General features: G+C 32.2%; 1 protein-coding gene across 31 annotated transcripts in view; it reads right to left on the minus strand.

The window, feature by feature from the left end:
- Positions 1-15,537, minus strand: part of LOC139502002 (focal adhesion kinase 1-like) — a 64,085-nt gene that overhangs the window by 26,828 nt on the left and 21,720 nt on the right. For 16 of the 31 annotated variants that reach the window (XM_071291454.1, XM_071291422.1, XM_071291378.1 and 13 more), the window contains 9 exons: positions 9,818-10,027; positions 8,020-8,195; positions 7,657-7,744; positions 6,487-6,566; positions 5,741-5,858; positions 5,051-5,191; positions 4,423-4,503; positions 1,501-1,711; positions 768-815 (listed from right to left, as the gene is read on the minus strand). In XM_071291454.1, coding sequence (XP_071147555.1) covers positions 768-815; positions 1,501-1,711; positions 4,423-4,503; positions 5,051-5,191; positions 5,741-5,858; positions 6,487-6,566; positions 7,657-7,744; positions 8,020-8,195; positions 9,818-9,898 — 1,024 coding nt within the window. In that variant the 5' untranslated portion in view covers positions 9,899-10,027. The remainder of the gene's footprint in view (positions 1-767; positions 816-1,500; positions 1,712-4,422; positions 4,504-5,050; positions 5,192-5,740; positions 5,859-6,486; positions 6,567-7,656; positions 7,745-8,019; positions 8,196-9,817; positions 10,028-15,537) is intronic. The other 15 variants (XM_071291521.1, XM_071291501.1, XM_071291514.1 and 12 more) reach the window with 1 other exon arrangement.

Below are 15,537 nucleotides of genomic sequence, written 5' to 3' on the forward strand. Positions count from 1 at the left end.
TTTTCGAAAAAAAGAAATATATTTGAGCCTTAAAACAGTTAACACAATCATATGGAAAATGGTGAACATATATGATACTATAGCTATAAAAGGGAAGATAATTATTCTAAGAAAGCAGTTGTATCACATCTGTAATGTGTCATTTCTAAAGCCATCTTTTTTTTCTTTTCTTCTAGGCTTTTACAATTAGTGCTGAAATTAATATAATTTATAAACATGTCTGTACACAAAAGATATTGCGTAATGGTAGATAATTTATCAAGGATACTATGAAGGCTCGCTCTATGGATAAATGGTGAATATTAAACTGAATTTGGGAATTTTTACATTTGTAAGGAAAACTTAAAACAAATATAGGATGAAGTGGGGAAGGGGTGCATGGTGCACATATAGCATCAAGGGAGAACAACTTGGTGAAAAGTGCATTAATTGTCAAGGTAACAATAGTCTGTGAAGAAATACACTACAAATAATGGCACAGAAACTGAAATCTTTGTTATCAAAAGTAAACAAACAACAAAAATATAACAAATAATCAACAAAACAGTTTCATGACAAAAATAAAACCTCAAAGAATTCAGTTTCAGTGCCATTATAAATCTATCATTAAATTTTGTCCTACTAAATTTGAACTGATTTTTTTAATAAAAAAAAACATGCATTATTACTGATATTGGATAACTAGGCCAACACCAAATAGATAATTTTTGTGTATTGGAGTATACTCATCACAGACAGTGAACAAAAATCTGTCATGCATAACCAACCTTTCCGACTTGGTTTTGTGTCATTCAGTGGGACCCATTCTATGCCAGCTTGATAAAGAATTAGATACCATGTTAATAGGTCTATGTGTATTAGTGCTTTTTTTTTTTTAAATATGTAGAAATTTCTTTTACATCTCTAAATAGAATTTGAGTTTGAAATATTTGAACAATTCTCATAAATATGAGGAAATGTGGTATCAATGCCAATGAAATATCTATCCACCAGTGTGCTAAACCTGTCTAAACTGAATATTCAGAACGTTGTAAACTTCTTCTTTAAATACCTGTGTAAACCAGTTATTATCTATTTCCAACAACATCCTCAGCCCAAAAGGGGAAATCATTTAGAATGTTTTATTAGAAGATTTTTTTGTTTACTTTTAATCTACAGCATAAAAATTTGAAAAAAGTGTGCATTTACTTGTTCTGGTTTTATGCATTTCTTCCATTTATAAAGGGACATAATTGGACAACTAATTCTCATTCAAGAGATAATTTTCAAAAGATTTGGAGTGTTAGAAGGAAAATCTTTGAAGTCAATTTATTTTTTTAATACTGTTTTAGTAACAGGAAAACTCCCAATGATTTATATAGATACAACAAGGTTAAAAATTAATAATCTACACTAAACAATAGGGTCTTTAAAGGTTTACATAAATTAAATTTCTAAATCTTAATTCAGTTTCTACAGGGTAATTTCTATTGATTGTAAGTTAAATCTATGATTAGGTACCTTTTTTGCTCCATACTGAAGTACTGATGTCATGTACTAAACGACAATATCCATCAATTAAATCAGCCATATCTTCAGCCTCATCAACAGAGGAACATGTTATTGTTAGTGGCTCTGTGGCTCCTGCCACTTTTATTTGTAGAAGTCCTTTGTTTTCTGACACTGAAGTTTGTATGGATTGAACTTGGTTGAAGTCGGCCATGTGTGTTGGCTGTAAAAAAAATTAAAATAATCGATATCAAAATAAAAACATAGTTTCCAAAGACGAAAGAAATTTTTATTTTACATTTGAAGACACCATTAGATAAAATACTTGTTGAATTGTCAGCATTTGCTGCATTTTCGCAGGCATATGAATTTGAAAATAAATAAAGATTGTGTCCATTGGACACAAATGCCCCAACTTGTAAATATAGGGTAAATTCTGCAATTTTTCAATTTATAAAGGGAAATACCTCGAGAACTGTGAAAGTGAAGCCCCCAGAAAATTCAAACTTTATCTGTGTTTAGTGGTCATATGCATTGTCTATAAATTTAATAACTAGAGGCTCTAAAGAGCCTGTGTCGCTCACCTTGGTCTATGTGAATATTAAACAAAGGAAGCAGATGGATTCATGACAAAATTGTGTTTTGGTGATGGTGATGTGTTTGTACATCTTACTTTACTACAATTATCTCTATCTATAATGAATTTGGCCCAGTAGTTTCAGTGGAAAATGTTAATAAAAATTTACAAATTTTATGAAATTGTTACAAGAGTACACACACTGAAATGTCTCGCCTTCTTTATATTATGTGGATAGTCCTAAGTATAAAGCTTGATTACAACTGTCACATAAACTTAACATTAACCAAGATAGCTAAACAAAGACCAATGAACCATGAAAATGAGGTCAAGTTCAGATTAACCATGCCAGGCAGACATGTACAGCTAACAAAGCTTCCATACAACAAATATAGTTGACCTATTGCTCATAGTTTTAAAAAATAGACCAAAACACAAAAACTTAACCCTGAGTAATGAACTGTGAAAACCAGGTCAAGGTCAAATAAAACCTGCGGGACTGACATATAGATCCTAATATATTTCCATACACCAAATATAGTTGACCTTTGGCATATAATATTAGATAAAAAGACCAAAACTTAAAAACTTAACTTTGACCACTGAACCATGAAAATGAGGTCAAGGTCAGATGACATCTGTCCGATAGACATGTACACCTTACAACCATTCCATACAACAAATATAGTAGACCTATTGCATAAAGTATGAGAAAAACAGACCAAAACACAAAAACTTAACTATAATCATTGAACCATGAAAATGAGGTCAAGGTCAGATGACACCTGCCAGTTGGACATGTACACCTTCCAGTCCTTCCATACACCAAATATACTAGCCCTATTACTTATAGTATCTGAGATATGGACTTGACCACCAAAACTTAACCTTGTTCACTGATCCATGAAATGAGGTCGTGGTCAAGTGAAAACTGTCGGACGGGCATGATGACCTTGCAAGGTACGCACATACCAAATATAGTTATCCTATTACTTATAATAAGAGAGAATTCAACATTACAAAAATTTTGAACTTTTTTTTCAAGTGGTCACTGAACCATAAAAATGAGGTCAAGGATATTGGACATGTGACTGACTGAAACTTCGTAACATGAGGCATCTATATACAAAGTATGAAGCATCCAGGTCTTTCACCTTCTAAAATATAAAACTTTTAAGAAGTTAGCTAACGCCGCCGCTGGATCACTATCCCTATGTCGAGCTTTCTGCAACAAAAGTTGCAGGCTCGACAAAAAATTGACTATAAAGGACAATAACACCTTAGGGGGTCAATTGACCATTTCAGTCATGTTGAATTATTTGTTAATCTTACTTTGCTGAACATTATTGCTGTTAACAGTTATCTCTATCTATAATAATATTAAAGATAATAACGAAAAAAAGCAAAATTTCCTTAAAATTATCGATTCAGGGGCAGCAACCCAACAACGGGTTGTCAGATTCATCTGAAAATTACAAGGCAGATAGATCTTGACCTAATAAACATGTTCAGCCCATGTCTGACTTGCTCTAAATGCTTTGGTTTTTTAGTTATAAGCCAAAAACTGCATTTTACCCCTATGTTCTATTTTTAGTCGTGGTGGCCATCTTGATTTGATGACTGGATCACTCAACACATTTTTTAAACTAGATACCCCAAAGATGATTGTGGTCAAGTTTGGATTCATTTGGCCTAGTAGTTTCAGAGGAGATTTTTGTAAAAGATAACTAAGATTTACGAAAAATGGTTAAAAATTGACTATAAAGGGCAATAACTCCTAAAGGGGTCAACTGACCAGTCCATTCACTTGACTTATTTGTAAATCTTACTTTGCTGAACATTATTACTGTTTACAGTTTATCTATATCTATAATAATATTCAAGATAATAACGAAAAACAGAAAAATTTCCTTAAAATTACCAATTCAGCGGCAGTAACCCAACAGGTTGTCCAATTCATCTGAAAATTTCAGGGCAGATAGATCTTCATCTGATTAACAATTTGACCTCGTGTCAGATTTGCTCTAAATGCTTTGGTTTTTGAGTTTTTAAGCCAAAAACAGCATTTTACCCCTATGTTCTATTTTTAGCCATGGCGGCCATCTTGGTTGGTTGGCTGGGTCACCTGACACACTTTTTAAACTAGATACCCCAATGATGATTGTGGCCAAGTTTGGTTTAATTTGGCCCAATAGTTTAAGAGAAGAAGATTTTTGTAAAAGTTAACGACAACGGACGCAAAGTGATGGGAAAAGCTCACTTGGCCCTTTGGGCCAGGTGAGCTAAAAATTTGATTAATTCATTTATATGGTTAAAGACTTTGAAAAATCATTATTTATCATTTACAGCATACATACAGATGAAGCTTTTTCTGTTAGGTAACTTATTCCAACATCAGGTCCTATAACTAGTTCCATTGATATACTCCAACCAGATGACTAAAAAGAATAAATATACTATTAAATTAACAAACACAAAGCATCAGGAATATAGAGTATATGTTTGATGAAGATGTATTTTTTTTTAAATATTATTGATCATGTTGTATCTTCTTCTGACACTTTATTTTCAATGAAGTGTATACTTTTCTTTTGTAAAGACAACAAAATAGGTATAAACTTTGTGTTTACAATTAAATGGCTATTACTTTTACAAGCTGAGGTAACACTGGCTAATTTTTAGAACATGAATGAGAAATATCTACAACATATTGTCTAAATTGTTCATGAGTAGACCATGATCTGAAACGCTAAAATTGGACTAAAAAGCTCAAGTAATCTGTACAGGTAGACATTAATGAACTAGATCTAAGATGACTAATTACTAGCAATAAAAAATATATAAGGAAACATGACCAACATAAAATTTAGGTGGCATTGGTTCTGCAGTTCTTTATTCAAATATAAAATGAGGTAAATCCAAGTAGTTGATTATCCTCAATTATCCTTAATGCACAGCTGAATATTTTTACTCGTTTGTACTTACCCCTAATGCACATCTAAATCTTTCTTGTTCAAATTTACACACAGTTTTCAACGTATCAAAAAATTTATATACACATTCATGTTCAGCAAACTGAGCATACTGTTTAAAATGGAGTTGTATCAACTTCCGTAATGTTTTGGACTGAAAAGAGAGGAAAAATCAATTGTACATGTATAAACACAAGAAAGTAATGTAGCATACACTAATGAACCGATGAAAATTATTTCTTGGTGAAGTGGTGTACTAAGTATTTAAAACAATGATTAAGTCTAATTTTGAACCCTGTTTTGTATTTTTAAATTGAAAAGCAGCATAAATATGGAATATAATTGTAACAGATGTTTAAACCATTATACAGTTTTACATTGCAAGCCATCTCTTTTGGTAAAATGTTTAGGGACTCTTTTATCGACATTATTCTTGTCAACAATCAACCTTCATTTCCTCTTGTATGTATACTTTGAAATACTTATGCATGCATGCATGTATTTATAAACTACATCATATTAACATATATTCTAAAAATAACATTATCTAATGTTCACTTTGCACATATTTGGACTAGACAAAATTCTTCAGCTTACTTTCCACTTATTTTTAAATATTAATGTGTCAGGTTTTATGGTACCTAGTTCTCGAATTTACCTTGAAGTTTGGTATTTTTATTACTACTGGTAAAAAAAATGTTACCTTTGTAGAATCTATCACAGATCGGGGTAGGAAACGTTTTAATCCAACCTCTTTTTCTAAATATTCAAAGTTGGACTTTTTATCTATGGCAACTTGTGGCATGTCTTTAAAGAATCGCCTGAAATATAACAACAGTGTGATTTATAACTGATATCTACATGTTTTCCCAGCAGACAACACAATAATTGTTTTCCGGCAATGACCATATATTACTAAACAGATTGACTTTACATATACGAAACTGAACTGATATTCTTCTTATACTCTGTAATACAAAGTGTAACATTAATCAGTTCAGGTTTTAGATTCTTAAATATCCTTGGTTTTCAAATATCCTACTTTGGGCATTCCTGATGAAGGTAAATCCAGAAAAGCTCTTTCAACGCATGAAATTATTTTACATGTTGTTTCAATTCTTTAACATAAGGCTGCTAGAGTTACAAAAATAGTGACTTGTAGTTCAGTACAAAATCTTTTTTTTTCGAAACAAGCAAATATAAGATAGGTCGACAATAACCAATGTCCAATATGTAACAATTATATTTGATCATGCTGATAGAAATACTGGAAATTTTACATGGATGCTATTCATAAAATGAATTTAGAATATCGTTTTTGGTGGAGAGTTGTCTCATTGGCAATCATACAATATTTTTTTTTTAAATATAATTTTCGAAATAGAAAAGCATTTTGCAAGACAACAAGTAGATTTTTCAAAATATTAAACAAGAGGTGTTGACACTAACCTCATTTCTATGCATCCTAGTCTGATGGCAACTTCTTGGTCAATAGTCTCTGCTATATCACGCATATAATCATTCCTTATCTGCAAAACAAATAATTTAACTGTCAGAATATTGTTTTTTATGTATCATCAAAAAGTATATCTTATTTCATGAATTTTATCAATATTGTTTTTCTGATCGTTGATTGTCATTTTTTGGTGGGTATTTAGCTAATTTGTCATCAAATATTATAATCATTAAATTTCATTATGTTGACAAAGGAGTAAGTTCGGTAAGGGCCATATTTGGCCCCAATTATAAAGTTCGTAGTTACAAGACAATAAATGCTTTAAGTTGCCTTAAAGACATGTGAGAAAGTTAAACAGAACTGTATTTGTCAAAGTTTAATTCTAACACGTTGATTTTTACATCCCCAAAAAGGTCAAGATAAGAGATTTTTGTGAAATTTGACAAAATCAGCTGGATTTCAACCAAATAAAGCACCAGGAAACATAGAGCGCAGGCGTCGACAAGCTTAATATTCAAATAAGACATGTGAAATGTCTTCACAAACATTATTTTAAAAGATCTTTGTTGTCGACGTATGCGCTCTATGTTTCCTGTCCAATAATCTATAGAAATTTACACCTTTTCATTGATTTTTTCGTGAAAAATCAATATGAGTACAACTTGTGACGTCATAATGAAACGCAGAAACGTAAAATTTTCAATAAAATGGCTTATATCCTATATAGTCAATGTATTAGCTTTAATTTATCGTAATATTGGTAAATAAATCCGAATTTGAAATTTACGCTAAAAAAGGGGGCCATTTTAGGACCTTATCGAACATACTCCTTTCTCATATCATAACATATTACTTTATTTATAACTAGGACACATGTGCAACAAGAGACAATATACATAATGATAAATCATCATAATCAGATCGTATTGATGGTTGTAGTGTTCATAAAATCATAATAAATTTACAATATCCTCACTTTTTTATAATTGAACAGGGATAACTTCTTCATAACTTAAATTTAAAAATTATAGCAGCCCTTCTATATTTTCCAATGCTTGGAAATCAAATTAATTATGAGGATATATTCTTAACTGTTGTTGACAATAACAGACTGAGGTCCAAATAAAAGAAGAAGATATGTCAGAGACCAAAGTAATAGTTACCTGATCATATAAATAGAAAAATGTCACTTTATCTCGCTGGAATAATTCTTGGAAACTCTTTGGTAAAAATCGAACTCTCAGTTCATACCTGAAAAAATTAAAATATATATGGTAAAATTCAGAAATTATTGCATGCATTTATCATTTCGATTTCAACATGAAAGACTAAAATTTGAGGATATATATTGGGATTACAGGAATACAAATATATTTGAGAGATTTCAAAATTCCAGTTCTTATTATTGTGATACTCACCCAGTCACAAAATTTGCAATAGTAAAAACCTCAAAGTAATTTCTAAATTTACAGTATTGCATGTTTTATGAAGTGAGCAGAAATATTTGTTTATATCTCAATAATTACCTCCATTCCTCTGGTGGATGTGAAGATTCATATTTTTGTCGTACTTGGTACATGGATAAATTATTATGTAGCCAGTAAGATTTTCGGGTAATAATATGTACAAGTTTTAATGCGTAGCACTTTGCAAAGTATCTCTCACCAGCAGCCAACCGACCAACAACCAATTGAATGATGTCCTGAAAATAGAAAATAGTACTTTTACAGAACTGTTGGGAGAAATATTCATACATACATTAATGTGTTGGTTACTACTGATGGTGTATTATATATCAGTCAAAGAAGCCAATGGATTAAGAATTGGCCTGATTTAAAGGATAAATTTTGTCTGAAGGCTTCAAGTGAGGCCTATCATATCTTTTGTAACTGCAACTAGGATTTAATCATTCCTCGTTGATTCCTAGGGACTTGGTACTGGAATAATACCTTTCTTTATAAATTTTCAGTTTTTAAAATTATAAATTTCTTCTAAAAATAAACTTGAAACTCTCTCAGGCAAATTTGGCCTTTCTATTTTGGTAATCTTTTACAATTATGCTCTCAAACATTTGAAGATAAGCTTACTTGATGAAGGTCATTCATGAAATATGTGTTGTACTGAAATCAATCAATTATTTTGAACTACCACTCATTCATTACTACTACTATTAGACAATCAGTCCCCAAGGCTACAATGAAATGCTTTAGTACTGCTGCTGATAAAAAATAATCCTTAAGGGTGCTATTAGTCAACATCATCAAGTTAAGTTGAATTTGGACAGTTTTTTGTTGTTCTGTTACAACACTTTTGTGTTTAATGCACTCAAACATTTAATATGTTTGTATGTTCCAAACTTAAGGTCTTGAGTGAACATAAGAAGTCTATTAAAGAAACAATTGTGTGCATTGAAATCAAATCTGTCATTTTTTAAAATAATTATATATTCTTTTCTTGATCAGTTCGTAAAAAACATAAATATTCAACAATTCAATTAATACTGTAAATTCAGAAATTATTGCCTGCATTTATTATAGCGATTTTGACATTTCACTCTAAAATGTGAATTTAATTTTTGCAATATTAAGGAAAATCCTGTTTAATTCAAAATTTCAAAATGCAAGTTTAAATTTTTTTGATTATGACCCTGTCATATTTTGAGCAATAATTAAAACATCGCAATAATTTCTGAATTTACAGTAATGAAAATGTGAACTAAGTTTTCAAATTTCTTAAGTGAAGTTTGAAATCTAGGTAAAAACTCTAATTAAACATAAGCTGTTAGCAGTTAGATTGCAAATGTCCCCCATCAAACCCCATAAGATAATAGGTCAGATTTGACCATGTCAGAGCCATATTACTTAGTAACATCATTACAGTAGCCAGTGGGGGAGGGTTTGAGGGTTCAAACCCCCAACCCCCTTGAAAAAATAAGCACTGACTCTGTTAAAGTCAACATTCTGTTTGCATTGTGACTATTTGTTTGAAAAGTTAAGTTGGTGAGTCCAAATATCCCCCCCCCCCCCCCCCCCCCCCCCCCCCCCACACACACACTTTAGAAATTCCTGTCTACGGGCCTGAACATACAAATTGACAAAATCTTTGAAAATCACCCAGAAAATGAGGTCAAGGACAACTGGCATATTTCAGACTGAAACTTCAGACATAAAGCCATTTCTATACCCAATATAGATTCTGAAGTTTAATATAACATATTACCAATAATTAACATCCTTGTCACCCCAAGCAGGATTAGAATAAGTATTTCCGTCTTGCCTCATAGCAATACATAGTCATAACAGATATGACTAGAGATTCACTTACTTTGACATCTGTGGCATCCCCATATTTGACCATATTAAATCCTCCATTAGGGAGGTGAACTTTGAGAATTGATCTATCCATCAGGAATTTTTTAACTTTTTGATCAAATTGATTATCACTGTGTTCCCCAAGTGGGTCAATCACAAGATCCGAGCATGCTTCACATTCACCATCTTGTATTAACTTCCATAAACGACTCCATCGTGCAATCTGAAAAAACAAAACAAATTCAATTAAATACAAGAAGGAGATAAAAGTCAAGGGTAATTAAGAAACAGACTACTGATATTTCACACATCTTAAAACTTCTTTTGAGAAAGATTATCTTACTGTATTTTAGTACATGTATATTAAAATCAAACATTTTGATGAATGAAACAAAAATTGGGAATTCTAAATTCTAAAGACTTCAAATTTACTTGTTAACTATGGTTGAACAATTTTTTCTACAAAAATCTATAGCATTTAAAATTTACTTGTTAACTGTGGGTGAATAAAATTGTTCACATACACAGGTCATTAAACCTCCTATCCTGTGTTTCTTTATACAACTATAATAAAGTTAATTAGCAGCTATTTATTCCAAATTTGATGTCCGTAGAAGATAATAACAATATACAGGATATGTGTATTATTTATACTTACTTAATCATATTTTAAGTATCCAATTTAAATTTCATTTTCATATTAAAACTACCATTAATGTCATGAATGGTCTGATAGTAAACAAACATTGTACTACTAGGTAAAAAAATCCTATCCTACTAACACAGTAAGAACATTACATGTAAATGATTAATCTGTTCCCTTGGGACATCACTACAAAATATACACCTGTAGAAACCACTGCTATCTTCATAGTTATCCAACAATACTGTTCCACCCAATGTTGTAAACATGTATAAGTGGGAGGGGAATAGCCCCAGGGGACATCTTAATAATGATCACTCTGTTGGTTACAGATTCTGCAACTATCTTTTCATATGACATATAATTCATGCTGTTCCTCCCAAAGATATTATCCTTACTAATATGTGAAAGATGGAATAAACTATCACTTGAGATCTCATCCTTGCAATGTACACATTCCCTACCATCTGTATGTGGAAACTAAATTGGTGAATCAACACCCTTTATATTGGCGCATCAGGTCTGGTATCTTTTCGTGTTCATGCCATGCCCTCAGATTTGTATTTTCTTTATCGATTTATGAGATTTAAACAATGGTAAACAACTGTTGCCTGAATAAGAGATCTTCCCTTAACTTTTTAACTTAGCCATTTTAGGCACCCGATTTGGATATAAAGACCTTTAAACCCTTATAGCATGTATAGTATTGTGTGAAACTTATTAATCTATATATCAAGATGGAAATTTACTATTTGACTTATGACCTTTTGGAAGCAGTACTGTTTAACTTTTGACCTTTCCACTATTAAGATATATAGATATTATTAGGGACATGACCCGTCATTTACATGTAATACATGTGTCAAACTGCCATTCTGTATATATATCAAACTATTATTTTAAGAATATATATAATTTTCCAGCTTGATCATGGATTTGTGAGCCTGTATGTTTACCATTTCATAAACCCTTTTTATATCCTGATTGTGTTCTTCACTATAATTAACACCTTGATTCTTCTGTGCTTGTAACCAGATTATAAACTTTTGTATCTTTTATATTCATTGAAACATTCAAACCATACAGATAAAACTGAAAATACTATCAGGTAAAAATTGAAAAACCAACACAACTTGCTAGTTCTTCTGGAAAGACAAGAAGTTATTAACAGTGTTAAACCACTTAAGTTAACTATTAGGAAAGCAAAGTGCAATTGTAAAATCAAACAAGAGTGCACACACTGAAATGTCTCGCCTTCTTTACTAATCATTGATATTATGTTGATACTCCTAAATATAAAGCTTTATTACGACTGTCACATAAACTTAACATGAACCATGAAAATGAGGTCATGGTCAGTTGAACCATATGCCAGGCAGACATGTACAGCTAACAATGCTTCCATACAACAAATATAGTTGACCTATTGCTCATAGTTTTAAAAAATAGACCAAAACACAAAAACTTAACCCTGAGTAATGAACTGTGAAAACCAGGTCAAGGTCAAATAAAACCTGCACGACTGACATATAGATCATAAAATATTTCCATATACCAAATATAGTTGACCTATGACATATAGTATTTGATAAAAAGACCAAAACTCAAAAACTTAATTTTGACCACTGAACCATGAAAATGAGGTCAAGGTCAGATGACATCTGCCCACTAGACATGTACACTTCACAATCATTCCATACAACAAATATAGTAAACCTATTGCATAAAGTGTGAGAAAAACAGACCAAAACACAAAAACTTAACTATAACCACTGAACCATAAAAATGAGGTCAAGGTCAGATGACATCTGCCCGCTTGACATGTACACCTTACAATCATTCCATACAACAAATATAGTAAACCTATTGCATAAAGTATGAGAAAAACAGACCAAAACACAAAAACTTAACTATAACCACTGAACCATAAAAATGAGGTCAAGGTCAGATGACACCTGCCAGTTGGACATGTACACCTTACAGTCCTTCCATACACTAAATATACTAGACCTATTGCTTATAGTATCTGAGATATGGACTTGACCACCAAAACTTAACCTTGTTCACTGATCCTTGAAATGAGGTCGAGGTCAAGTGAAAACTGTCTGACGGGCATGAGGACCTTGCAAGGTACAGACATACTAAATACAGTTATCCTATTACTTACAGTAAGAGAGAATTTAACATTACAAAAAATCTGAACTTTTTTTTCAAGTGGTCACTGAACCATGAAAATGAGGTCAAGGACAATGGACATGTGACTGACAGAAACTTCGTGACATGAGGCATCTATATACAAAATATGAAGCATCCAGGTCTTCCACCTTCTAAAATATATAGCTTTTAAGAAGTGAGCTAACACTGCCGCCGCCGCCGCCGCCGGATCACTATCCCTATGTCGAGCTTTCTGCAACAAAAGTTGCAGGCTTGACAAAAACAATTTTGTTGATGTAAAAAACAAATCTTTGGTTCAAATGGTATAACTTTACAATATTCCTTGAAATTTTAAATTTATTTGTTTATACACATTCTTTATTCTCAGATCATCCTAGACCATTTGGTGACCAAGACCTCAGTTCAGGTTCTAAAGTTTCGGTAAAATGTTTTATTAATATCCAGTCAGTGGTCCACTGACTGGATATTAATAAAACATTTTACAGAAACTTTAGAACCTGAACTGGTGTCTCAGTGGTCCAGTGGTCTAAATGGTCCTAATACTATACCACTAGCCTGTCAACACTGAGGATGTGAGTCTGAATCCAGCACGTGGCAGGTGCACTTGACTCTTATCTTAATTAACTAGGATGTGAGTCTGAATCCAGCACGTGGCAGGTGCACTTGACTCTAATCTTAATTAACTAGGATGTGAGTCTGAATCCAGCACGTGGCAGGTGCACTTGACTCTAATCTTAATTAACTAGGATGTGAGTCTGAATCCAGCACGTGGCAGGTGCACTTGACTCTAATCTTAATTAACTAGGATGTGAGTCTGAATCCAGCACGTGGCAGGTGCACTTGACTCTAATTTTAATTAACTAGGTTTCTCAGTTTTCCTATCGAAGGTCAGTAGTTCTCTACAGGCAATCTGGTTTCAACCAATAAAACTGACCGCCACAAAATAACACAATAGAACTGAAAGTGGCATTAAGCACCAATCAATTAGAATCTGAGCATACTGAGGAGGGCCTCTCATTTATTTTTCTCATGATTTGGGTTTTCCCATATATCAGATTTTGCCATATTTTGCCGTATTGGGAGTAGGTTTGCTCTATCAAAACATTATCTTAAGTCTTCAGCAGCTCAGCTATTACTACTGAAGGGTGTGGCAACGTCTTTAATTTTACATCATATAATTAGTTATCTAAATTTCATATCGTCAGATGCAATCCATTCAAAGTATTTCAAGTATAAATTCATTAAAAACATAACAGATCCCAGATCTGATGAAACAGTGAAATTGTTGAAATTGATAAAAGGCTTGTTAATCTAGAATCCACCTATCCAGATGTCAGAATTAGTTCTGTGCATGTGTATTGCATGTTCCTATACAACTATGATATATCATATGAATTAACAATTACATAACATACACTCAGCTGTTTAAAATAAACCACATATTTTACATTTTATTTCTTAAAAAAATAAAAAAATAAAGATTTGAGGCGATATCTTGTCTGATCATGCTGATCAAAGCAGAATAAATTTTAACCTTATAGTAAGTCTATATGCCAGTAATGATAGTATCTATCAGCCTGAACTGTACAGTTGAACCTTTTAAAACTGACATTTTTTAAGGGGCATAACTCCAATGAAAACAGAATAAACTTTAACCTTATAGTAAGTCTATATGCCAGTAATGATAGTAATCCATCAGCCTGAACTGTGCAGTTGAACCTTTTAAAGTTTTTTCAAGGGGCGTAGCTCTAATGAAAACATACAACCATTGAACTGGTACATGTATCTCATTTGCTGGTGCAGTGGAATCAGTATTTTGATACAAGAATCTGACTACAACAAGATCAAAGCCTGAACTGTTTATGATTTCCTGTCTCACTATATGACCTTCAAAACAATTACCAATATTTTCTTTTATAAAACTCAAGTGGTATTCTACTTAAAATGTTTATAAAATGAGTGAAGCTGATTACTCACAATAAACTATGTCGATACTGGTTAGCTTCTGTTTTATCAATGTCAGTAATAATGGCCACTGACCGAACAACAATTATGATGATTCAGTGGGTACACACAAAAATTACCACAGTTATTTGATAAATTAGTAAAAGTAACTTATCCACAATTCTTCATTAGTAAATATAATAAACACAATAATTGATGAAGAAAAAACACATTTTCACATGGCAATTCATCATCTAATTGCAAGTCAATACTTGTAATAAAGAAAAGAATATTTTTCTCACATGTTCCTGCCATAACAAATCTGTCTAAATGTGATCTTAATAAGAATATTGACTGTAAAATTGAGGAGGGAAATGGGGAATGTGTCAAAGAGACAACAGCCTGACCAAAGAGCAGATAACAGCCGATGGCCAACAAAGGGGTCTCTAACACAGGGAGAAAATCCTGCATCCAGAGTCCGGTTTCAAATAGCCTATTAACAAAAATGTGTACTAGTTCAGTGAAAATAGACTACAGAATCAAAATAAAAAATGTTGACATTTAACACCATAAACATCCTACATTAGTACATGAACCTTTAAACACTAAAAGCATCCTTCATGAGTACACAAACCTAGTCTTGTCATATAGAGATGTTGGAAAAAGAAATGTCCTTCCAAATAGTTCAGCACCTTCCACTGAATTTCCCATCCAGAAAATGCATGTTTTATTTGCTACCTTAATATTTTCTTTCTCTCACTACCTTTCTCTCTCTCTCTCTCTCTCTAATCATGCGATGAATTGCTGACGCTAACTTTTAGGTCTATTAAAGTTTACCTTCATACTTTTCTCACCTAGCCTATTTAACACCTACAATCACTTCATTATACTGTTGTCTCGTCTCTTCATTAATAAAAACATTTGACACTCAGGTTTGACATTAAAGTTCAAATCTAGTGATTATAACATTA

Source organism: Mytilus edulis, chromosome 1, assembly GCF_963676685.1.
Source record: "Mytilus edulis chromosome 1, xbMytEdul2.2, whole genome shotgun sequence".
Lineage (NCBI taxonomy): Eukaryota > Metazoa > Mollusca > Bivalvia > Mytilida > Mytilidae > Mytilus > Mytilus edulis.